This window comes from Haliotis rufescens, unplaced genomic scaffold (assembly GCF_023055435.1).
Source record: "Haliotis rufescens isolate VD_foot unplaced genomic scaffold, xgHalRufe1.0.p SCAF_28, whole genome shotgun sequence".
NCBI classification, from domain to species: Eukaryota; Metazoa; Mollusca; class Gastropoda; order Lepetellida; family Haliotidae; genus Haliotis; species Haliotis rufescens.
In genome coordinates, this window is record NW_025963979.1 from 1,903,389 (window position 1) to 1,930,554 (window position 27,166).

Here is a 27,166-nt window from a genome sequence, read left to right on the forward strand (position 1 = left end):
AAAGCAGGTCACAAGACTGGAGGACCCGAAACTTGTCTTGAATATTTAGGCATTGTTTTGGACTCAGTCTCTATGATATTAGCCAATTAGAAAGCAGCTTTCTTGAGCTTTACTGCTCTCGTTTCAACCTGGCCACTTCCATTTCAGACTACGCTTGAAAATTATGTTGACACAGTTCTCGACTAAAAATTGATCAAGCTTTTTATTGTAGTAAAAAGTACTCCCCAAGAAATTCCTGACCGCATGTCACAAGTGAATGGGGAAAAGCTCAATTTAAGGCTGGGAGAACAAGCCTTGATGACCCTTGGTCTGGACAACCCTCAAATTCCATCAATGAAGATTCAATCAAGGAAACAAAAACAGTTATACTGAAAGATAGACATATTACCATTGCTGAACTTTGTAAATAAGATTTCTGCTCGTTAGGTGCCAAAGTTTCTAAATTCTGATCTTAGGGAAAAAAGAAATGACATTGCCAGAGAAAATTTAGAGCTTATTGAGGAGGATAATGTCAAATTAAAAAACAAAACAAAAATTAACGGGTTATGAAATATGGGTCTACTACTATGATGCCGAGTCAAAACGTCAATCCATGGAAAAGCACCATTCCACTTCTCCGGCACAAAGAAATTTAAGACTTCAAGATCAGCGAAGAAGGTTATGTCAACTGTATTCTGGGATGCAAAGAGTGTCATCCTTGTTTATTACTTAGAAAGTCAAAAGACAATTACCGGTGCCAACTTTGCTGATCTGCTTCAACGCCCGAAAGATTCTATCACAGAAAAGCCGCGCGAATGCTGACTGCTGGAGTTCTACAACTTTATGTCAATGCCTCTTCTCACACCTCTCGACTTGCAAAGGCTGCCGTGCGACAATGTGGTTTGAAGAGCTTTCTCACCCTCCATACTCACCAGACCTGGCACCAAGTGATTTCCACCTATTTCCTTAGCTAAAAGAACATCTCCGTGGAAAGCAGTATCGTGACAACGATGACCTCAAAGCTGCCATAAATGGGTTTTTTAGGGTGGCATCAGAAAACTTCTGCCTGACTGGAATTGAAAAGCTTCCCTATCGATATGAGAAGAGTATTGAAAAGAAGGGAGATTATTTTGAAAAATAAAATTAAAACACTTTCACAATTGTTGGTTTTGTTTGTTTTGCTTAGAACTTTTTCACCAGCCCTTGTACAAATGTACATTAGTTATAACACTTGTTAGACATCTTTTGACTGCTGTATAATTATTTATCTGCAAAACTTTGGAATGTCTATGTACATACAATGTATGTATATATTTATTAATATGAAATGTATTTGAATACCACTTCTATTTTGCTAAGTATGTTTATCAAACTATTCTGTACAAAATATGATGTAATTTATATAGGAATGGGATATCTATTTTGGGGAAATTTTGTTTTCACATCCCCATGTACTATACATATGATTGTAGAAATATGTATTGTTTAACTTATATAATTTCTACAACATTCTACAATATGGTTTCATGTTTTTTCTAAATAATAACAGTAAAAATTGGAAAATATATCTCTGAACACAAAGACATATATACATGCCCTGCATGTACACACTACCTGACACATAAGCTCATAAAGTTGTCATGTAGGTCTACACTTTTTAAGTTTGGATAACGCCTAACAATGGTAAAAAATAATTCTATAAAAGCTCTAGATACTTCAAAGGCATCAATACTAGCATAACAAGTGCAGAAAACTTTCTGAAAGTAATTTTAAGAGATGTGCTGGGTTGCTTAGTTTTAGATATACATGCTCCGGAAATGACACTATCCGTCAATTTTCAAAGTTCATCATGTTTCCATTGAACTATCTAAAATACCACTTTGGAAAATTTCTAAATAGCAGCAGGCACCAGTGCTCAATGTGATCAATAAGTGTATGGGGTTTCATGAAGCTAGATTGTATAGTGTTCGAGATATGCTCTGGAAAATTTATGATTACAGACAGACAACTACATATCCCAGGATGGCATATAAATGTAATGATGATCATCTTAATAAACATGACCAACATCATCATCTTTATCTGCCAGGTTTTTTTGTTTTTTTCATATGCCAACAATATATGTAGTGAAACTCGGGGTACACTGTCACCTGCAACAATATATGCCATAACACACCACTTCAGCCCTTGGTTAATACACGTACCAGGTTTGGATAAAAAGCCTTTCACAGACACCTACCCCTACCCTTTTGAGACTAAGTCAAAATTGTTTCCATGGAAATCAAGAAAAGAAAAATTGCCCCAAATCCCCAAATAGCATAAGGCGCCACTTCAGGATCTGTTTCATATATCTGCCAAGTTTTGTTGAAAAATATTGAATGGTTTTTGTAGTTATACTCCAGAAACGAAATGATTATGGACAGACGGATGGACGAGGCGCCAACTATAGGATAACAAAACCTAAAAGCATCCCAATTTACATGGGTTTGCTGAACTATTGATGTTATTATGCAGAAAGTGGATGTTAACATGAGGGTTGATGACAGTCATTGCATTGTGAAAGCTCCACTGGTCTACAACTACAATCCCTAATCCAAACAATCCCTAATCCAAACATTTGCAATTGCATCTTAATGTTTGCTGAAATATCATAAACTTGTTTCAACAACAAAAATAATACTTACTCTCTGGGAGTATTGTTTGTTCTGTGCATGCCCTGCATCAATTATCTTCTGCCACAGTTGGTCAGAAACATTGCTGACATGGTGCGAGCAAGTGATAGCTGATGAGTGGATGCTTCCCAGATATGGAAGCTGGATAGTGGGCCAATCACAGGTATCAAGGTCAATCACTACAAGCTCCTCTTCTACCAAAGCAACAAGAGCATGTGGCTCATCATATCCTAAATTTAAAAGACAAAAGCAAAATCCTTTAGCTGACTAAAATACACTACATGTATACAGAATGTCTTTCAGATTTGTTCTAACATGGTTACCATTTATCACCTTTATTAAGAACATTTGTTGGAACATGTTGAAACATGAGTGACCTCTGAGCAGCATCTTATGAAATGATCAACTTCTTTATTGAATTTGTCAGAATTTTTTTAAAAATAGTCCAATGGCACTGTAGCTCAACTGGATATTAAGTCAAAAGTTTAAAATGTCAAGAAATATAGCTTCCTAAAAGTTGCTGTAAGTGTTAATATGCAAACATTTTCTGCATAAATACTGAGGTCTAAAAACAACCACTGAAACATTTGAACAAAACATTACATTGTCATTAGGAAAGCCATACAGGCCAGTTCAAGATCAGCTCCCTCAGTCTTATTTCATTTACGAAGTAGCATGGCATTAGGGCATTTGCCTTCTTGATTGCCGATTAGCTAACCTCAAATGTGACTTGTCAAAACCTTCCACATACAAAAAAGAAGAAGATAATAACCTTCACTGAAGATGGGTTTTTCTTTCTTTCTTTAAAGGGCAAGTTCACACGGAAATAAACCTATTTTTCTCGTACTTTTTCCACATTAAAAGTGTTAACCTAGAAGTGTCATAGACAAAAATATAAAAATATCACTAATAATTGACATATTTTTTGCATTAAAATGATTTATATTTTTCACATTTACCAAGTGTTCTATTTCCATTATAAAAACACCATGGCTTATGCCCCTTACAATATGACGTCATTGGTGCCAATTGATAAACATTATGACGTCATCATGCTTTGTTAGAGCCGCTTCACGTGGTGTAGGTACAGGTGTGTGATTCTAGCGTCTCAGATGCCAGCCAGCATAGTGTTATGCTGAGTCACCACTGCGCCGGAGTGTGTCGTAGGCCATGTTGTTTTACCACAAACTGGTACCTGATATCTTTTGCGTTGAGAATAGACAGGGACCCAGTTGAATTGGCACCAATTACGTCATAATCTAAGGGGGATAACTCAGGCCTGTTTAGCTCGAAAAACGAAGGCCTCATAACGGCATATCATTTTCACACTATTGTGAGCTTCCTACTTTCACTGTGAAAAAAATGAGTGTATATTTTCAAATACAGATACTAACTAATTCTAAAATTGCGTTTTGTTTAGAAAAAGATAGAAAGTGATTTTTGTGTGTACACTTCCCCTTTAAGCTCCTTACTGTCAATATAAGTTGTAGCTGGATCACGAGGGTTACATGGGGTCTTAAGTGTCCCGCGTTAGGTTTCATTCCCCGAGCCAGAGGCAAGTACCTAACGTTATAAGATTTATTCCCCTGATGAGAAATTTATTGCCCTTCAAGGCGGGATACACAGTATTTTATCAAGAAATCGTGGACCAATCAGATCTCATCATTCTGACATTGAGGTATGACTATGATAAACCCATCTGACACAGTGTCGCTAGTCGTGCATCTGCGGTCAAACAGGTGAATAGCATAAGGACACCCCCCCATATATAACTCGCAATAAGTGTTTTCCAAGGATAAGAAGACCTGAAGCTTACCTGTTCGATCATCTGTAGCATCACACTGGTCAGCACGAGACATCACAATAAAATCCACCACTCTAGAGGTGAAATCAAACACCACATGGTTCTCTCCTTGCATTACACTGAGTGTGTGGCGGTCTCCATAACTGGCACGGGGCATGCCACCAGCAAAGATGATGAAAGGGTCTCTGAAACATGCATTTCTTTGCATTGGCACATATTACTACACTCATCTACAGGAGTTTGGAACTTCTATTTATACATGTGTACATATGTCCGTTTTCTCAGAACATTCCGAAACGGGGAGAAAAGTAGTTAAAATTGTAACAAATATTACTCTACAAGTTTTGATTTCATTGCCACCTGTTCCATATTTTAATTGCATGGACTTAAATAAGCTGCTTCTTGGAAAGCAAAATGGCATCTTCCATTGTAGTGGTCATAGGTTATGGAAAAAATAGTGACCAAAAAAAAAACACTGAACTATTTTTATTTTTCAACTTCATTAGAAAAAACTGTCTAATATATTTCAAATTATTACATATTTTCAGCTAATTGGTAATTATCCCCAGTAAATAATAATGAAAGTTGGATGACAACCTGATCTATGTTTTTCAACATTAACCTGTACTGTATTAACCTGTACTGTAGATTTACTAGAATTGAGCCTGCACAACATGATTGCCAGTGGAACAACCATGAAGCATGACTGAATATTGCCGTAGTTTAGGCTTAGATGCAGACAAGATGGCATTGTGTGACATGAAGGATTCTTCATTTATGTAACCTGTAAGTTTCATGATTTCGCTGCATTCAATGCCAACATGTGACAAAGTGTGACTTGTGACATGATATTCATTGTCAATATTGATATATTACATTTACTTTTCGATGGACAGATAAGGACATAATAAGATATAGGCAAATTCTAATAGTGTACAATTATTTAGCTCTTACATTAGTCAATACATAGTAAATCAAATACAGAAAAGGCCTAAAACAATATCAACAAGCATGAAATTCTCATATCCCCCGCCAATATGACATAACCTGTTGTGTGCAAGGCATTAGCCCTCTGGAAATTATCACTACCACCATTTCAGTGTAAGTCAAAGTCGTTGCCATGAAAACTCGAAAAATAAATCCCAAACTACCAAAGGGACTAGTTCACCACCAGACCTATCTATGTACCAAATTCAGTTAAGATGTCTCTCATGGTTTTTGAGTTCTGCTCCAGAAACAAAACGTGATGGATGGACAGCACCCATTCCTATATCCCCCTTCCACGTTGTGGCGGGGGATAAGAAAAGCCCAGTCACAAGATAAGCCTACACCCACGTTGTGGTCACTGGTCCAGAAAATCCTTTCACAGAATAAGGAGAGCCCAATAAGCTCAGGGGTCCCGTCCCTTTAAGTTGCCTCCGACGACAGACACAGGTTGCTGGAAACTCTTAGCCAGAATATCCATAACGGTATGGCATCATGTACTTACGACTTAGCAGTTTTCCATTGAAGTCTGTTGATGGCTTTGCATGGAAATGGTCCTGAAATGATAATTTCATAATGTATTTTAGGAACGGTAGGCATATGTAGCACTTAAAAATCAGTGCCACAGCAGAATAACTCAACTGGGTAAAAATGGGTTTTTAGTAAACAGTTAAAAAATGTCAACAAAAATAGCCACTTATCAAAAGTTGACTTAAATATATTTTCTGCATAAATACAGAGGATTAAGAAATGTAAATGCCAAAGTACAGATTCCTCAGACTGGCAAGTTCCAAGAAGATGTTTACAGAGCCAAAAATATTTGTGGTACTGTAGCTCACCTGGATATGCAGTTCAAAACTTCAACAAAGACAGCTACTCAACGGATATATTTTCCATATATTTCCATATAAATATAAATCTGATGATTAGTACAAAATGTGTCATCATAAGGAGAGAATCTGGCAATTTCAGAGAATTACAGAGCTGAATGTGTATTTTGAGAGACAATTATTTTTGTCGTCATGAAAAAAACAAACCCAGACTAATCTTACTAATTTCATTTTAGTTTGTAAAACAAGAGGCCCCTAGGGCCTGTATCACTTACCTGGATATTTACGCAATCATGACAAAATATACATTTGCATTGTACATGTATATAATACTGCAAATATTTCGTAATTTTGACTCAGCATTTAAAAGGGGTGGAGGGCAAATCTGACAGTATGAACATGTACTTCTCTAGATACAAATGTAGCATGAAGATCTGAAACATTTTCATGTTATGATCAAGGATCTAGGTTTCCAGAGGCAAGGACCCCAGTTTCCCGACGCAGGATTCTTGCGTATTTGACTCTCAATTAAGAAAAAATACGTCCAGAAATAAAAGTCTGCGGCATGATTGACGCAATTTATCCCAGCTTTGGAATAAAAATATTACAACTACTCACCTGAACTTCATTCATAAACATTTTCTGAAGACAATACATATGCAAATGTCTTAAAATTTACGTCTAGTTTTTAATTAATTGTCGTTTTTAGCAGTAACATAACTTCGCATAACACCACTGCCATAGGCTAATTTGCATAGCCTGTCACATGACCAGACTTTTCTCTTGTTATAACACTAAAATCAGAACAGCCTGAAATGAGACTGAAGAAAAGACTGTGTATTGTAAACAAGAGATTTTTTTCAGGATTTAATAATTGCCCATAATTAAGGATGCGTATTATACATGAATAAATATGGTATATACGAAATGTAAAGTTTAGGATGTGTTTGTTGTTGCTAATAAACTGTATTCAACCAGTGTTTACAATTCTTCAGTTCAACTTCACTATTGATATATAATACAAGATAACTAGATAAAAGATGTAAATGAGTTAGTGATATTAAATCATAATCTGACATGAAATGTATTTTAATATCCATCCATGATTCAAAATTTTGTGTCAGTTGAGACTGAAGTTATTTTTTCATCCTGTATTAGTATTACTGTAAATTGTTTCATGATCTGTGAAATAATTAAAGATTGTGAAAAAATGAAACCAACAAACTTTACATAAATATATATAATAATGGAGATCGAAAAAGCTATTAAATGGAGAGAATTACCACAAGGTTTTTATTATATCAGTGATGTCAAACCAACCAAATACGGTTATCAATTGTTTCTTATCAATTTCCAAGAAGAGTGTAGTTATATAGTCTGGTCTCCTAGTAAAATGAAGAAGAACTTAATAAAAATGTTGAATATCGCTTTATCGATAAAAATAATGAAGAATATTTTTATTACTATTTAGGCTCATCTAAAGCAATGATTGGCCCCAGGTATTGGTGAGCTAGAGCCAATTTAACTTAATCTCATGACTATCGTTAAATCGCATAGTCATTTTGGCATAAAAAATGCCACCTGTAGTAGCAGTATAGGTACCGTATTTTCTTGAGTATAGTGCACACTTTTCTTCGAAAAAACACAGCTGTGTAGAAGGGGGTGCGCATTATACACGAATTATGAGTTTGGATGTTTTTTCCCCCATGGAAAGACATTACCGTGAGCACGAAACACCGGGAATACCATGTCAACAAATCCATACTGAATTACGCAAAATAATTATGTAATTACACTGTCTGGCTATAAAAAGTGTTCTTTGTATATCTGGACTATGTTTGTAACTTATTTCATTAATTTTATTCAAATTCCTTTTAATATTGTTTTTATTAATTTCGGCGAAATCGTGTGTGAAGCGATCGGAAGATCGCACAACTCACCGTTATTAACAGCAACCACGGTCAGAATACCGCTATTGACGCCTTGAAACAAACTTTAGTTGACAGAGAATGGATATATATATCATAAATGACATACTTTGACTCGTTAAAAGTCATATTTGTTTTTGTTTGACGATTCTATGTCAACATGAAATTCTCGCGATCACGTGATCATGTGCGCGTGAGCCTTGACGGTGACTGGTCAGACATGTTCCATGTAAAAAATAATACCCGGGAATAGCCATCAGCTGCTTCGCTTAGGGTTATTATTATTTTAAATATGTTTATTAAAGGTTGCATATAATTAAGAAAATAATGGAATATATTATTCCTGATAAATAAAATAGTTTCAGATACAATTGTTGCCGATCCTTGCATTAAAAATCTTATAAAGTTATATCATTGGGTGTGTCTTGACCGAATCACCGGTCGATTCCAAGAAAACGTGTGTACAGCTGATTGCTGTTTCCAGCTTAGTTTACGAGAAAATACGCAAGGTAATCTTAATCCCTAAATATAAAACAATGCCTAGCAGAACAATAAATACTATTTAAACGGTAAATAAACATGTCTGGTGATTTTTTATCTCAAATTTCGAATTTGTACTGACGAAGTTTCTCAGCACCCGTTCGTTTGCCGGACTTCGCTAAAAAGGGTACGGTGTAAAAAATTTCTGCGCATAATATTCAAATTTCTTTTTTTTCCAAAATATTGAACCCGCTAGAGGGGGGTGCGCATTATACATGGGTGCGCACTATACTCAAGAAAATACGGTATATAAATCCGGCTCCAGCGGAAGTGAGCCAGAACCCCTATTACCTATACTACTGTTTTTCATTCATATGTCCTTTATTTCTCTGAACTACAATCAGTTGAGTACAATAATAAGCACTTGTTAACTTAAACTAAAGACATAATATTTAAAAGATACTTAAAGTTTAAGTGTAAAATTAACAGTGAACACTTTAAATATTAATCATACAATAAAATATTTTTGACTCCCAAAAATTCATAGGCTGAGTCAAGGTGACTCAGATATTGGAGTATAGGGGGAACCCCGTAGGACGAATCCTATTGGCATAAATGTATTATTCTCTTCATAACAAACAAACGTATACAATGTATCTGTTTATTATAGGGTGGGGATAATATCGGTTTGTATATTATGGTCAAGGTTCTAACTCCTTTGGGATTGCCGGACAGATGTAAGTAATAATGACCCAAAGTCCCTTTTGAGGAGGGGGGAAAGCAAAGTCCCCTTAAACAAATGCATTTTGAGAGAATTTTGTGCAATAAGAAAGTGCAAGGTCAAATTAAGGTAAAAAGAAAAAACCCACTACAAATGTACCAAATGTCATTCCATTTTGTAGAATTGCATCACCTGAGGTGAATGAACAGGAGGAGACACACTTGGTCAATGAAAATCAAACAATCAGGCAGAGTCAAACTCTTGCCAAAGGGCAGGAATCGTGTTATGTCTATGTCCACATCATCCCAAGACTGGGATTCTTGGCCACAAACACTGGTAGGATTCTGATGATAATCAAGCTCCAGTCTTCTGTAAGCCGAAGTCCAGAAAAGTCAGGATCATGTCATTTTAACACTCTGGCTGCTGCAGCCATGACCAATAGAAAAGCTGTCTTCATAGTTGCTCTGCAGCAACAAGGTTGATTTCAAGGGCTGATATGGATTCTCCAGGTAGACAAAACAATGGAGAAGTTCCGTTTGAGAAATATGTATGGAATTCTAACGTCCTCCAGCTGAAAAGATCTCATGAGCTGGTTGAGTGCAGGATGATTCCCAATAGATATCCATCATGCTAAAGACTTAATGTTAAGGCTGAGAGCTATCCTTTATTTTATACTCACCAACAAAAGAAACTGACATGTTTTATGACAATATAAAAATTACATGTCACAAGGCAATGAGGAAATCATTTATTTGGACAAGCAAGAGACAACTGAAAAATGTTTATGGCAAGCAGTATGGCCATTAAAAGTACAATGATGTCACAAAAATGTCAATTCACAAATCAATACAAGGTGTGGCCCCCATGAGCTTGAAAGGAGGCACAGCACCTGTGTCGCATTGAACCAACCATATGTCGTATAAAGTCCTGTGGAATGGCAATCCAGATCAATACAAGTGTGGACCACAACTCCTGCAGTGTATACGGTGCATGGGGTAAATGTTGAAGACGTTGTTTCATCGCCTCCCAGACATGCTCGATGGGGCAACAGATAGGGAAAGCAAGCAGGCCAGGGTAGAACATTAACATTATTCTGTACAAAATTTTGCCGTACACGTCATGACACATAAACTCTGGCGGTGTCTTGCTGGAAAGATCACACCAGTGCCATGTTGGTGAAGAAAAGGCAGCACCACAGGCTGGATTATCTCATCTCTGTAATGGTGGGCATTGAGATTTCTGGCAAAAAACACCTACTGTGACCTCTTTGTTGCCCTCCCTATATATAGCACTTCGCCCACCAAACCAATCTTCCTCCATGACATGTATTGATATAACGTTCACGACATACGTACACTCGAAAACGTCCATCAGAACGTTGCAGGCGAAACCGAGATATGCCTGCAAATATCAACTATCCACTAATTGGCAACCCACTGTAAACGTTGTCTGCACCACGCAGTCAACATTGATTATTAAAGGGAATCAGAGCATTCCCTTATTTATATACTTATCCTGACACAAAAGTATGCAATATTCCTTCTTGCATTGCATCATATAACAGTGTAAAACAATGTAAAATAATCACCGGAACACACCCTCCGACCATCTCACTCCCAGCATGCTCCTCCTATACCACTGGTCACTTTTTCCCCATGATCGCCCATAGACAGGAGACGAGTTGATCCAAATCTATAGGGGGCATGAACGGACAGGCAGGCAGTCATGACCTGTTGTGTCAGGATAAGTATATCAATAGGGGGGATATCCGATTCCCTCACGATAAGTTGTACTCTCTGTGACGAGTTAACATGCATGAGTACCGGTATGGGCATCCTTGATGGCAGTTACTTCGTTCCCACCTCGTCAACGGTGATATGGAGGTGTGATGAGTTGTTGGGCAAAGACAAGAGGACCCACCTGGTGAACTCCAGCAACATCCTCAAAAGTAGTGTCAGTTCACCAAAAGGCGATGTCTGTGATGACGATGTTCGTGATGGAGCTGTTGGTGTGGAGCGCCTTCATGAACAACAACACCCAAATTCCATGTGAATTGGAAGCTCTAGGTGGATCCAGACCAGCATGCCTGAAGAATGATGGAATGTAACCAAAGTGACAGCTTATTCTTTGCAATTATTCCTGAGACCCCCCTCGATGGTCGGTAGGAAAAGGCGCTTATGTTGGTGCTGAATGCGACTAGTTACGTCAATATGACGGCGTAACGCACGAACAGGGCAAAGGAAGACCTCAGAGCAATAGTGAAGGTACAATCCGACTGACCAGGTAATTGATTTTTGGCAATAAGGTCCTACATTAATTAAGCCAAGATATACCTCTGCATGTGAACCACGTCCAAGCTTGAATTGGCTGACGACTAGAGCGTGCAGTTCACCGACATGTGCCGAAGTGGCGCACGACAAGAGAGAGGTAGTTTTCCGAGTAAGAGGTACCAAATCCGCAGTAGCGATAGGTTCACAGGGAGAAACAAGGTGGCGTAGAACCAGTCCCAGACCACAGGCCGGAGGGTGAATTTCTGATCGGCCTTACAGTAAACCCCATAATATAGCAAGTTCAGGAACAGTGACGATACAGGTAGAACAATGGCAATGGTTCCAACTGACATGCAAGTAGATTAAGAAATCTGCTATGAACGGAGTTGTTGCTAGGGTAAGATCCGTATCATGTTGACGGAAATAAGCCTCAAAAGAGACTCATATATGGTCATACAGGGAAGCCGCAGAAAGGCAATGTGTCAATACCTGCCACCGTGGAGAAACCCCTGACCATCAATGCATTCTCCATATGGACCAAATGGATCCCATGACTGGGCATATTGTGTTTGTCAAATCTGTGGATCTCATAGCAGACCAGACCAAACACAGGGAGTTTCAAGTCTGGCTCTCCTGCGTGTCCGAGCAGATGGGGGAACCATGTCCAACTGGGGCAATAAGGCGCTACCAACAGATTCTGGATGATAACTAGAAGTGGAAATACATACGTGTGTAGGCCGTTACACTTGATGGCAAGGGTGTCGTGCTCCCAAGCCAGAACATCAGGTATCAGTGATACAACCGTCTGAAGCTGGTGGTTGTAGGGAGTTGAGAACACATAAATGTTTGGGTGGCTGAAGCACTGGCAAATCGTCCAGAAAATGTATTTTTATTTTATGTTGAATGAAAATATGTCTTTGGTGTTACCTGAATCATGACAAAATATCATTGGTGTTGCCTAATATGTCCTTGGTGTTAGAAGGTAGCAATTATTAACTTAGAATGGGCAATGGCTAAACATGTCTTGTGACATTGAAATTACAACTCTTTAATCATATTAACACTTAAATTTGTGTTGTTATTAAAACACTCTAACTTAGGGTTAGATGATGCAAAATGTCTTTAGTGTTACCACAAGTCTGCAAGTAATAACTTCTCATATTAACACTTAAAATTATGAAAACACCCTAACTTAGGTACCTTTATAATCATTAAATGTCTTTGGTGTTACTTAATATGTCCACAAGTCAGTAGTATTAACTGCAAAGAAAAAATGAAACAAAAATGTCTGATGCCATTGCAAATATGCAACACCAACCTTAGCACATCATGTCATTCTGATAGATTATTGTGACGCGAAAGAAAAGTATTTATGAGTAATGGTAATGTCTTTGGTGTTACTGCTTTGTCTTTTATGTACTTGACGGTGAATGGTCAGACTGGTTCCATGTAAAAAATAATACCCGGCAATAGCGATCAGCTGCTTCGCTGAGGGTTATTATTATATTAAATATGTTTAGTAAAAGCTGCATCTAAATTAACAAGATATTGGAATATATTATTCCTGATAAACAAATAGTTTCAGATACAACTTTTGCCGATCCTTGCATTAAAATACTGTTAAGTTATATCATTGGGTGTGTCTTGACCGAATCACCGGTAGATTCCAAGAAAACATGTGTACAGCTGATTGCTGTGTCCGGCTTAGTTTACGAGAAAATACACAAGGTAATCTCATTCCCTGAATATAAAACAATGCCTAGCTGAACAAAAAATACAATTTAAACCGTAAATCAACATGTCTGGTGATTTTTTATCTCAAATTTCGAATTTGTACTGACAAAGTTTCTCATCACCCGTTCATTTGCCGGACTTCGCTGAAGGGGTACGGTGTCATTTTTTTCTGCGCATAATATTCAAATTTCTTTTTTTTCTCAAAATATTGAATCCGCTAGAGGGGGGTGCGCATTATACATGGGTGCGCACTATACTCAAGAAAATACGGTAACCGTTTTGTAATGGTGTTACCAGAGTAAATTCTAAAAAAATGATTCAGGTAAACACACATTGCATTTCATGATTTTCAACAAGTACAAAGAACATGTTCAATAAATAAAGAATATTAAAATTGTATAGATCATTTTGGTAATGTGTGGGACACAGAAGAAAAAATTATAAATTCTTATTTTTTATTTCTCACAATGAGTCATGATCCAAGTTTTAAAATGTGGTGATAATAAAAGTGAGATTCCTTTTCTTTTCTAGGCACAGGTTAAATATTAGTTTTACAATAATACAAGAAATATTGTATTTAATTTATATTTCGGCAAAAGATCGGTACTTATAATGGTTACACCAAGGACAATAAATTTCTACTGTTTCTCTGGTATATTTAGAATATGACAAAATAATTTTCTTTGTGTTGGCATAATTTATCCAACTATTTGTTAAGTTTAGATGTTTCTTGTTAAAGGGCAAGTTCACACGGAAATGAACCTATATTTCTCGTACTTTTTCCACATTAAAAGTGTTAACCTAGAAGTGTCATAGACAAAAATATAAAAATATCACAATTAATCAACATAGTTTTCGCATTAAAGCTATTTATATTTTTCACATTTACCAAGTGTTCTATTTCCATAACAAAAACACCATGGCTTATGCCCCTTGCAATATGACGTCATTGGTGCCAATTGATAAACATTATGACGTCATCATGCTTTGTTAGAGCCGCTTCACGTGGTGTAGGTACAGTTGTGTGATTCTTGCGTCTCAGATGCCAGCTAGCATAGTGTTATGCTGAGTCACCACTGCGCCGGAGTGTGTCGTAGGCCATGTTGTTTTACCACAAACTGGTACTTGATATCTTTTGCGTTGAGAATAGACAGGGACCCAGTTGAATTGGCACCAATTACGTCATAATCTAAGGGGGATAACTCAGGCCTGTTTAGCTCGAAAAACGAAGGCCTCATAACGGCATATCATTTTCACACTATTGTGAGCTTCCTACTTTCACTGTGAAAAAATGAGTGTATATTTTCAAACACAGATACTAACTAATTCTAAAATTGCGTTTTGTTTAGAAAAAGAAAGAAAGTAACTTTTGCGTGAACACTTCCCCTTTAAGGCCAGACACTGCACCTTACAATTGACAAAATGCTTCACAAGTATTTGTTAGTTTTAATGGGTTACAACTTTGAGGTATACATATTAACAATTGAAATGGAGTCTTTTCCAGGTGATGTTGCCACCGGTTGCCATGGAAACATCCAAGATGGCCGCCGCAAGCCTGAAAAAGATGGAAATTAGTTTCAGTTTTTCTCTAAGACCAATAAAGATATTTATATAATTTCAATTGTATAACAAAGCTTGTATGGTGTTGCGTACAATGACAGAAAGAAAAATTAAAAAAAGACTGGGATATATTTTTAAAATAATTTTTCAAAATTTCACATTTTTTAGGTTGATTTTTACCCATAATTTATTTTTTAAAATCAAAATGGCCAACAAATTGTAAAAAGTCTCTCTGTTATTGTGTAAAGTAATCCTCTGCCTATATGTACACCAAATTTCATTCAAATCGGGCCAATAATGGTTGAGATCTATGTTCACTAAGATCCAAAATGACGTTAATGGAGAAAATGAGGAAATAAGTTTGTATATGGTTTTCTTCCTTCAGCACCTATTAAACACTTACAAAATCTTAGTTTACTGATGGGATGTATTCAAGATACATAAAACAATGTATGTACAAAGAAATAACAGGACTTAAAACTCCCCAGCACCATACAACAAGCCTTCAGCTGCCTCAACATGAACTCGGTCCCTTTTTTTAGCCTCCCACTTTGCACTACGTTCTATCTTAGATGTCTCCTGGCTTTGCTTCCTTGCTTTGAGGGTTCTCACATTATCAAGTCTTTCAATAGAAGCTGCTGTTATTTCATTAGCTTCTATTGCAAGCTTGTTAATTACCTGAGTAATGTGACATGTACCCTCATTGAACGAAGCTATTGCAGACGCCACTGCCCGATGCAACCGCCTTGCACCCACAAAAACGGTCTTCGGACAACGGGACTAGATCACGGAATGCAAGCATTCATTAGCATTCTGTGTCTTGCCTTTCACCATCCTCTTAAGGTTTTCATCAGACATTCTTTGATACACAGGTACCATCTTTTCTGCAATTTCTGCATCGAGACAATGTCTGATGTTGACAAAACTTCCTTAGTATTTTCAACAACAACCTGTGAAAGAATGTTTTGTTTTTGTTGAAATGTCTTAGGATGGAGACCTTCCATTCCAAAAACCAGACAAAACCTTTTCATTGCAGCATGACCAAGTCCTACCTCTGACAGAGCATAAACATTTCATTGACCTGAAAGGGATTGGTACCAGATTGATTACCTTACCTTTGTGAAGTGTAATTTTTGGCAACACACATCTGACAGTTTTGACATGTCAACATAACGTTTACAGCAAATCCAAATCTATCAAAATTGTCACTCTTTTCAAACAACAAAGACCCCTGTTCGTGACATGATTGGCATTCAATCTCTTGAAAAAAATAAATTCATTTGTCTCATGTCAATTAACATCCATTGAGGTTTTGGTTCATCATTGTCAAGCACGGGAGATTTGATATTTTCAGCAGCTTTAAATTTTGATAGTTTTATGTCGCTGCGTGAAGTTGCATTCAATAAAAAAGAATTCTCACCTTCATTGTCTCCAACGGGGATGTTTTCCCCAACGGCGTGGTCCCCGGATGATTCCGATGCATCTAAAACGTCCAAGCTGTCAGAATCTGACAAGGGATGATCGCGCTGTCAACACGGGTCGTAACTCTAACACCGCATTTCGAACGTGCCTGCTTCAACTGACTTGCCCTTCGCCTCCTATTCTAACCATAGGCGTGTTGTGACCCGTGTTTTGACCTCATTTTAAAAAAATACAACAATTTTCAGTTAAGAAAATATCAAAAACGATGTTTGCCTGTCAATCTTTTCGCAAAGCAGCCGCCATTTTGTATACCTACCGGAAAAGACCGGTGTTTTGTTGCTAAGCCGAATGGTGCATTGTGGGATACGTTTTACTTTATTTGGATCGAACGAATATTCCCGAATGTTGCGTTACGGGATATTTCTCCTTAAATGGTAATTTACGTACGAATGATTCGCGGGAAAAACCGACGATAGCCTCACGTGGAATATCTATTTTTAGAATGTTTTTGCACAGAAAGATGGCGGAAACGATCAGCTTTCTATCGATGTATAACATGAAGGGGTTCGTTACAGCTGCGGGGGCGTTGTCATGGGTGAAAGTTCAGGTTTTTCCACATTGATTACGATCATATTTAAAAACAATACCACACATTATGATTTTAATAACGTTTTTTATTCAGTAAATGTACACAATATCGTAAAAAACATGTTGCATCACAAAGTACATGTATTATATATGCGAAAAAAATCAAAATCTCGATTTTGACATATTGAAGCAATTATGTTAATTTAAGGTGCCTTGTCTGGCCTTAAAGGGGCATCTGCAGTAGTGACTACTGCACTCTAGTGGGCGGAGCTTATACGAGTGATCTTGACAGGTCAATATGACGTCATGATAACACACACATTTCATTGGTTAATGTGAAATGTGTGACGTCATGTAAACACCCACCTATGTGGGCTGTTTGACAACAAGTACGTAAGTTTTAATGATAGCAAATATCCATCAAACAATTCCAAGACTTTTCAACAAACGCGTAGGTCTTGGGTTTCAAAACCTACATGCCATGTCGCCTTCACATCTTCATAAAATGATGCCGTGGAATGTCCACGATTTATCCAACACAGTCCAACACACAAATAAAAGTTCTTCCCTATTCTCTGGACAAGATGAAATGTTTGTCATGATGAATAAGAGCAGTGTAATTGGACAAAAAACACAATATGTATCACATCACTAATCGTAATCATGTGGTGTACGTTTTTTGAATAGCATTTCTCACAATATATACGGCAATGTTTTTTTTTAGTTATGTTTCATCTGGAATCTGGATGACAACGATCTTGTAAAAAAAAACTGGTTATGGTCACAAATATTTTCAAGTGATGAAAGTATTTTTTTGTCGTTTCACATTTTAATTGCCTAATAGCAATGTGTTTTGGCAAAGTCACACCTGTCCAAAAGCTCCTCATGCCGCTCGAGTCACTCGATCTGTGAAACTTGGCAGGTCCCATGCAGTGACCCAGATTACCTGTTGATTGGCATGCCAAGCGTCATATGAATCCATACTTTTTGTATGTGTTTCTCCCCTCAAGCCTCAACTAATAGAGAGAGCAGGCAGACAAAATAAAATATATTACTTATTTAAAATGTCTTTCAATAATTGTGTAAGTAATTTTATGACATTTAAAAAAAAAGTTTAAACACTTGGTAAAAGAATTTAGTCTATGAATTAATTTATGATGTTGATAGTCACTTTGCTTCGGAAACAAATTTTTAATAAACAAGAAAGCTGGCTAGACAGATCTCCTCTCTTGTAAACTACTTCGGCATGAACACGTTTGGTCTCGAAGCTCAAAGCAACAATGTTTCTCTCGGATGCAATTTTTTCTCCATCTATGACAAGCATCTGTCATAATGTCTCAACAATCTTCCTGGTCAGTTGATTTCAACAATATAATACACACAGCCTCATTCACGGCGTCATCAAAAGATTCCTTCCAAATACCCACGCAAAACATCCTGTACATGGTACTTTTGGATTGCACTGCGGATTTCTTTTATTACTTTCAAAAACTCTTTGTTTTGCTGCTTTCTGACCACGAGATGTCCTAGCAACCATGCCCCATGAGCGCATCCAAGTTGATTGCTGCTTACAGCTGTCAAGAACTTTGCAAGTTCGCTTGTCTTCAATATGAGCAACAAAACATTTTCATGTGACACTTAATTTGATGGAGAATTGTGATGATCAGGAAGCCTTTGGTCATTTCGATTATGACATTGGTGACTTTATCATAGAGAAAGTTCCAATTCAAGATGACATAATTCCGATCATCAACTCGAATCGACAAGATGGCACCTCTCTTCCCGTCCTTGCAAGTGCAACAGAAACTTTGACAAATTCAGTGCCGATTCTTGGGATTAGTGAATCAGTGTCACAGCGATATTTCATTGTGGAATCAGATGAAGCCGAATATGTATGTTCACACTTCTTTTGTCAACCATGCGTGACATAGCAAAGGTAATTGCAGTTAGGGAATGGTGCGGCTACCATGTTGCAGAAATTCCTCGATTTTAAAATAGTGTTGCCAAAACTTATGGACTGAGCTATTTAACCGAAGTGTTTGGGGAGGAGGAGGAGGAGGAGGAGGAGGAGGAGGAGTGAGTGAGTGAGTGAGTGAGTGAGTGAGTGAGTGAGTGAGTGAGTGTCTTTATGCCGCTTTTAGCAATATTCCAGCAATATCACGGCAGGGGACACCAGAAATGGGCTTCACACATTGTACCCATGTCGGGAATCGAACCCGGATCTTCGGCGTGACGAGCGAACGCTTTAACCACAAGGCTACCCCACCGCCCGTAAAAGAAAAGGAAATCCATAATTAAAGTTGTCTTGGAATATGTGTGTATTGGAGTTTTCGTTTATCGTAAGTACAATATTACCGTATTTTCTTGAGTATAGTGCGCACTTTTTTTCCAAAAAACACAGCTGTGTAGAAGGGGGTATTTAGACGGGCCTAATGTAGGTCAAAACATCTAGTATGTTTCATTACTTATTTATCAGTTGCTTGTGTGCATTGTTATGTTGATACACATGACATATTCATATTTTGTAGTGAAGCTAAGAATTTTAGGCGCTACTTTTGGTGCTTCAAATTAGGTCCCTTCCTAAACACTAGTTGAAAAATCTAATATTTTAAGTTTTATAAATATAATCTGATTGTGTGGTATAGATCTAGAATCTAACTGTTGCATGCAAATGACCAAAACTAAACAAATATCTGTAATTTTCTGATTGAACTGAAAGAATCTTGTCGTCAATTTAGAATTTATGTATCGCTGCTGTTACATTAACCGAAACTGTTCTTCTGCTGCTGTTCTGCCATAAAAATATACAACACAATACACTTTGACCACAAATACATTGAATGTGTCACATGTACACATGACCATGTGCTTTGCTATTTATAGTGCAACCGTAAATAAGCTCCACCCATTGTGATTGATGCAGACGCCAAGCACGATCAATTACATTTTTTATGATATAACTACAGAAATTTTATTGACTTATTAGATACGGAGCCATTTGTTATGTCCAGGATTTGTCATTCATGTTGATACGAAGTTTGTCGGTCAATGGTGATCTTGTTTTCAAAAAGCTTCTCCCGACACTCGGTTGTGTTTACATTGTCAGTCATTGTTCGAAACTGACACACCGCCATCTTGCGGGCTATTTATAGTCAGGGTGGTGCTCTAAATCACTAAAAGTTGGAATTTTCACGTTTTATTTTTGTTTATTCAACAGGACCAAAAGAGGTACAAATTTTAATAATGACCCAAATACAAAAAAATTCAGTGTGATTTGTCAATGCAAAGTTGAAGGATAACCTCAGAGCATGAAAAAGAGAGCCATGCATTATGGTGATTTGAAGCAAGAGGAGGACAGTCAACATTGTCAGAACTGTCCACTGCTTATTAGTTGTTCTATCAGCTCTATCACACCAGCCTGTAAATAACCTAGAAACAACATTTGTTGATATTATGAGCAAATGTCTGTTGGTGTCTATGACAAGGAATAAAGTGCAGGGACCTATTCTAACCAGGGAACCAACTATCCAGTGAAGGAGAAGGCATGCACTGCATGGGAATTACCATAAGGTGTAGTAGCTGGTTCTTTGGGCTTCTCCGAGTCTGATGTGCTCCAGATAATGAAACTACCATCTTGATGAGCACTCATGAATTCTTCACCATTTCTGTTCCAGGCAAGACATTCAAGTTGCTGAAAACACAAAGATTATTTGAAGGAGATTGTGCTGAAGAAAAACACTACTGGAACCTATGACAATAGAAAGTTACCTGATAGTACTATCTTATCAACAGAGCTTTAATAGCAAAAGGGTATAATGATTTTGGATTTGTTCTCAGCTTTGTTACATTGTATTGACAAATTTAGCATTCACATTAATTATTTTAAAGGTTTTTAGCGATGGTGGTTTAGCATAAAAAACAAGAAAGGCATGTGCAAATGCTTTAAACATCATAAGGAGTCAGAAATGGCATGTTTGTCTGTTGGTAACAAAATCCAGACATAACTAAAGCCCAGAAAATCTCAATTATCTTGCTTTGAAAATTACATGAAAATATATTGAAATCTCGTCTAGTTGGGTAAAACATGTCCATCTCATGTGCAATGGATCTTTAAAACAGAATAGAATTCCAAGTTTAATAAGGGCTGTGCTTATGTCAAGATCACATTGTATATATTTCTCTAAGTTGGTTGGACTGTATGTAAGCCGTGAGATTTAAAGATGTTATGTAAGATTGCTTGGGTTTGATTGCAGGAGTGAAGGTCTTTTGTTGTATGAACTGTGTCATTGAAAGGGTATTGAAGAAGACTGTCAACTAAAATTCAATGCAGTCGATAAGAATTCTGACCTTGGTTGGAGGGTTTCGCCAATCTCGTGGCATAAGAGTTGCATTCTATTTGAAGTTTGTTTATGCTTATATTCTTGAAGCTTGATTACGTATGTATTATCTATATAGTTACGTGTGTGTGTGTGTGTGTGTGTGTGTGTGTGTGTGTGTGTGTGATATTAAATAAGTGGAGTAAGATTGAACACAGTTTTAATTGGCTAGCACTTTTGAACTCGTACCACGTATGAGTCTCATCAGGCCATAAACTGAATAACGGACATTTAGTCACAACATTTAGGAGAACTATGACATCACAATACCAAGGTGACAATGGTGAAATAACTTACGCCTTTAAATTTTACTTAGGCGCATATTTATGAATGAAATGTTGCTCTTTTTGAAATAATGTAGGTTCATGTTAAAAATTTGGTTATATAGCGGGAAAACTAAAAAGTTGCCGCTTCCACATGTATCAAAATGTTCACTGAGTGGAATCATGCGGTTGTGGGGCTGCTTTATTTGTGAACCATGAAGATTCGTTCTTTTAATTTAAGTTCTGTCTTTCTGATATACTTTTCAATGCATCCACCACAAACATTCAAGTAAATAACATTTCTAGTATCACAAGTCATATTTTGTTTTACAGTAAATTTAGTGTCCTTTGTAATTTGGACTGAACAGCCTTCAATTATTTTGCTGCAAGTAAGGCAATGTTTGTCACCGCACTTAGAAACCTGTGGAGTGATGATAGCAGAATCAAATTTAGAACTTGAAAAAGTCTGTTTTTCACTGAAATCCGAATTTGACACATTCTGTTTTTGACAGATTCCACTGTGTACTTTGTGGTTTATTTTTACATACACACTCACCACACCACCCACACCACCACACGCACACACCCACCCACACGCACACACCCTCCCACACGCACACACCCACCCACCCACCCACACACACACCCACACCCACACTTCTTTTAAAGGTGCATCAGCTAATTAATTTGTAATGATCCTTCTTATGCTTTTAAGTTTACATCAGATCACCAGATCATACAACTCACCAGTATTTACAGTCACCACAATCAAATTACCGCTATTGATCAAAGGAGAAAGTATTTGGACAGCCAATTGATATTTCCAGCTTATTTTTACGAGACAACTACACACAATAATCTTTATCTCTGCATATAAATATAGTTGCCTAATCTAACAAGAAATGCAAATGAAATTGTAAGTCATCATGTCTTGTGAAGTTGTATCGCATTTTCATTAATTTAATTCACATTTTCATTTACAAAGTTTGTTATAGCCTGTTCATTAACCTGAAGTGATACAACACAGTTTTTGAGTGCACACAATATACATAATAGTAATAGAAAGGCTCACTAATACCCCTGACATCAACATCCAACATATTTTCAAAGTTCACTTATAAAAATCCACTTATAAAAATCAAACTTTGTATTGTACCACTCCGATTGGTATAGAAACTGCACCCCTATTTGGAAAAGAATTCATGAAGTAGTTTTCAAGTTTTAGGTAGCACAAATGTTGAAGTAAAAAATATACTGAACAATAAAAGTTCCTGTGACATTGAATAAGATTTAATCCAAAGTTATGTTTTTTACCAAATTTGAAACTATTTCTGTTTGCAACAGATAAAAGACTCCTGTAAGTGTTCAAATGGTTTAATTTGCCATTCTGACTTCAGAAAATGCGTGATTTCATAAAAAACATGAACATGCCAAAATGTCAATTTACAAATCAATAGCGTGTGTGTCCACCTCTGGTTGCGATGCAAGCAACACATCTTCGTTTCATGGAATGGACCGGGCGTCGCAAAAAGTCCTGTGGGATATCTGTCTATATCTGCTGGAGCATGTTTCGAAGTTCCTGGAGTGTCTGTGGAACACGTGGTTGACATTGAAGGCGCCGATCCATCTCATCCCACATGTGCTCGATTGGTGAGAGATCAGGGGAGCGAGCCGGCCAGGGGATGACATTCACATTGTTTTGTTGAAGAGAATCCTGAACAAGTCAAGCAATATGAGGTTGGACGTTGTCATGTTCAAAGGCAATGCCTGGGCCATGACGACGCAAAAACGGTAGAACAACAGGGCCGATGATCTCGTCGCGGTAGCGCTGTCCATTGAGATTTCCCTCTACCACTATCAAACGGGTCCTCTGTCTTGCTGTAATCCCACCCCATACCATACCGCTGCCGCCCCCGAACCGATCTTCCATGACAATGATTGACGTAACGTTCACCTCGACGTCAGTACACTCGAATCCGTCCATCGCTGTGGCTGAGCTGAAAACGAGACTCGCCAGTGAATAGAACTTGTCCCCACTGCATTGCTGTCCAGCATAGACGCATGTCTGCACCACTGTAGACGTGCTTGACGATTGTTTCCTGGTGCATCTTCTGGCGACAATCCCTGCACATTTGAAGTGACGATGTACGGTTTGTAAAGATATTCGTCGAAGGCCAGGGATGCTTCTTGCAGTCACTGTTTCTGGCTGGAATCGATTTCGTAGGTGTGTTGTTCGAATCCAGTTGTCTTGTCGATTATTGGTTACGCGTGACCTGCCACTCCGAAGATGGTCTCTGACTGCAATCGTCTGTTGCCAACGTTGCCATAAACACCAAATGGTGTTTCTGAGGACGTTGAATTGTCTGGCAACATCACGTTGACTCGATCCTGCTTCAAGCAGACGCTCATTTTCGGAAATGCGTGGCATTTTATAATGTTGAATAATTGCGTAATTTTGTTGTTTTTCTGAGTGGTTGTTGTCAGCATGATGCTAAACAATGCATATGGAATCCCGTTAACGCACATGTTTTTATACCCATTCTTGGGTAGTGAAATGCACGGGGCTTGCATAAAAGTCAACTTTTGCATGGAATGCATACTTTTCTGTAGCAGCTGCGTTTTTGGGACTTGATTCCATACATATACTACAATATTGAAAACCAAACTTTACTTGTTTGAAAAATACACTAAAATATTGGTGTCACATGAACTTTTGTTGTTGAGTATATGTAAATATTCATATATTCTCAGAAAATCCAATCTCAGAAAAGTCAAACTTTGAACTGCACCTCTTCTATTAGTATGGAAAATGTTCCCTTAAACTGAAAAGAATCCATGAAGCAGCTTTCTAGTTAAAGTAAAAACAATTCAAACAGCTGTATATTTTTTAATAGAAAATCCAAATATTGAAATTAAACTTTGCACTGCACCTCCCCTCTTGGTTTGGAAAATAATCGATGCAGTAGTTTTTACACAAGTATTTGTCACAGAGTGACGAAATATCCCCCGCCATATACACCATAGTACCAAATATGAAGACAATCCAGCGATTAGTTCTTGAGATATTGTGGCAACACCGTTTTCCAACTCCAAAAACAGATTTGCCTGCTGTGACCTTGAAAATGGGGTCAAGGTCACCAAAACTGACTGGTGTCTGCGGTGTCTGTATATACACCATAGTTCCAAATATGAAGACAATCGAGAGGTTTAGTTCTTGAGATATCGCGGCAACACCGTTTTCCAACTCTATAAGCAGATTTGTCTGCTGTGACCTTGAAAATGGGATCAAGGTCACCAAAACCGACTGGTGTCTGCGGAGTCTGTATATACACCATAGTTCCAAATATGAAGACAATCCAGTGTTTAGTTCTTGAGATATCGCGGCAACACCGTTTTCCAACTCTATAAGCAGATTTGTCTGCTGTGACCTTGAAAATGGGATCAAGGTCACCAAAACCGACTGGTGTCTGCGGAGTCTGTATATACACCATAGTTCCAAATATGAAGACAATCCAGTGTTTAGTTCTTGAGATATCGCGGCAACAAACAGGTGGGACGTACGGACGGACGGACGGACGGTCGTGAATACTATATCCCCTGCTTCGCGCTTTCGCGCGGCGGGGGATAATAATCGGTCGGACAAACAAAATGTCCTCGGAAGGACAGATGGATGGAAGTCCTTGATATAACTATAAACAAAACAATACAGGAAAGAATGTGATGTTGGAAATCCCTGTTTGTACCTGAAAATGCAGTTCCACAAAAGTGTACCATGGTATATTGTATTAGCAATCTAGCATTCTAGTAAACTAGTAATATCGCACACAAAAAGTTCATATGTATCATATATAATATATCATATATCAAGATAAAATTGTGAAAAGTACAATGAGATGTTTTCTTTGGCAAATTGAGATAACTTTGCCTGCATCGTACCACCTTCATCATCCATACCTGTGTGGCATTGTAGGTCTTGTCAGCATTGCTCTCCTTGTTGTCCCATAACACAATTAGTCCACGATTGTAGCCAATAAGAAACTGTAAAATAAGGCAGAGTTTCATAATTGCATTTAAATATGACTCAAGTACACGAAAAGTGTTTGCACGTGCTAAGACAAACAGTATCAGCCCCCTCAGTGTCATTCTTCAAGTGATACCATTACCTTCGGTTTGGTGAAATGCATGCCTACTACAACCTCAAACCAGATTAACAAGAGTCATCAAAAGATGACAAATCCCCCACAAATTCGAAAGAACAAATCTTCTGAATGTTCCAACAAGAGTGATTTGGCCAAATTGATGAGAATACTATCTAATTGGTCAATGGCCTATGCTGTAGTCTTACTTTTTACATTTGTATACTTATCCTGCATTACTCCTCAATGCATCTACTGCTTACCTTACGACAACAAAGACAGCACCTAGTGATGGTCTTGGGTAAGAAAAAGTTGTTTTGTTTTCAAATCCTGCTTTTTGCAAGGACCATCGCCACTGTTATGTGACCTTGATGGCAAATCACCTCTCACATTACTGCCTGTCGCCCAAGCTTAAAAAACAAAAAAATTGAGGTTTCTGAAGCCAAATTAGGGACGCAAGTCTGCGATGGGTGGGCCCTTACATGTATTAATGTAGGATAAGTACACAAATGTAAGAAATATTTAGATTTTACAAAATTGTTTACTTATCCTGCATTAATCCTTAATGCATCTGTATTAGACGGTATGAAGTAGGGTATACCTTCAGGTGTCCAAAACAAAAACCTCAATAACTCACACCTCAGAGACTGTACATGGCAATAACAGATAGCAATAATGGATGATAGCCAATGCTAAAATCTGTACCCTCTGTGTTACCAAGCCAAAGCTGATAAAAAAAGCTTGAAGCAATTCCTTCCACTGTGCATGTAGACAAACTGCGGGGGAAAGAAACTCCGGATAGGAGTTATTTGCGTCGGGGGTTGGTTACCTGCTGGGCTACTACCAGAGGGCCAAAAATGTGCATACCTTAAACGTCTTCGAGAGCCACATAGCGAAGATGATGACGTGTGAAAACTGTGTCGGACCTCCCAAAATATCCTTCCTTGATAGCTCTGATAGAACAGTTACTATGTGGAGCCATGGTAGAGGCTACAGCCCTGATCTCATAAGGGTTGTTCGCTCTCGGATAATTACATTTGGCAATCTCGTAATTCTGTTAGGATAACTGCTATAAAATCCCAGCACAAGCCTAGATGTACCGCTCCCTGCGTACAATGCTCAAACCTGGCAAGGGTGATGTCAAGTACTTGTAACTCACTCACCTGTGCCGCTAGTTCTGGAGCTTTCGTCATTTGGCGATTTCCCAGAACTGCTAACACTGAATTAAATGCTACCAATTAGATTGTAATGGTGCTACGCTTCAAGTGTCTTTGATACGAAAGTGTAGAAGGTATTCAGCTAGGAATTGAAGTGATGTTGGATCTTGATTCTTTACCTTATGAAAAAGGTTACAAATGATTGCCACTCATCATCATATAACCTTCTGGTAGAGGGACGATGTGCCAAAAGAAAGTTCTG

At 37.9% G+C, this 27,166-nt stretch overlaps 1 protein-coding gene and 1 long non-coding RNA gene across 5 annotated transcripts in view; both read right to left on the reverse strand.

Moving 5' to 3' along the window:
* The window catches only part of LOC124117940 (lethal(2) giant larvae protein homolog 1-like), a 211,738-nt gene that overhangs the window by 129,504 nt on the left and 55,068 nt on the right, over positions 1-27,166 (reverse strand). For all 4 annotated transcript variants that reach the window (XM_046479958.1, XM_046479955.1, XM_046479956.1 and 1 more), the window contains exons 8-12: positions 25,566-25,649; positions 20,537-20,663; positions 5,945-5,996; positions 4,468-4,640; positions 2,664-2,881 (exon numbers count right to left, since the gene is read on the reverse strand). In XM_046479958.1, coding sequence (XP_046335914.1) covers positions 2,664-2,881; positions 4,468-4,640; positions 5,945-5,996; positions 20,537-20,663; positions 25,566-25,649 — 654 coding nt within the window. The remainder of the gene's footprint in view (positions 1-2,663; positions 2,882-4,467; positions 4,641-5,944; positions 5,997-20,536; positions 20,664-25,565; positions 25,650-27,166) is intronic.
* Positions 14,834-16,787, reverse strand: LOC125384164. The gene is made up of 2 exons (XR_007222961.1): positions 16,383-16,787; positions 14,834-14,957 (listed from the first exon to the last, which is right to left on the reverse strand). It is a non-coding gene; the product is annotated as an uncharacterized LOC125384164 (long non-coding RNA).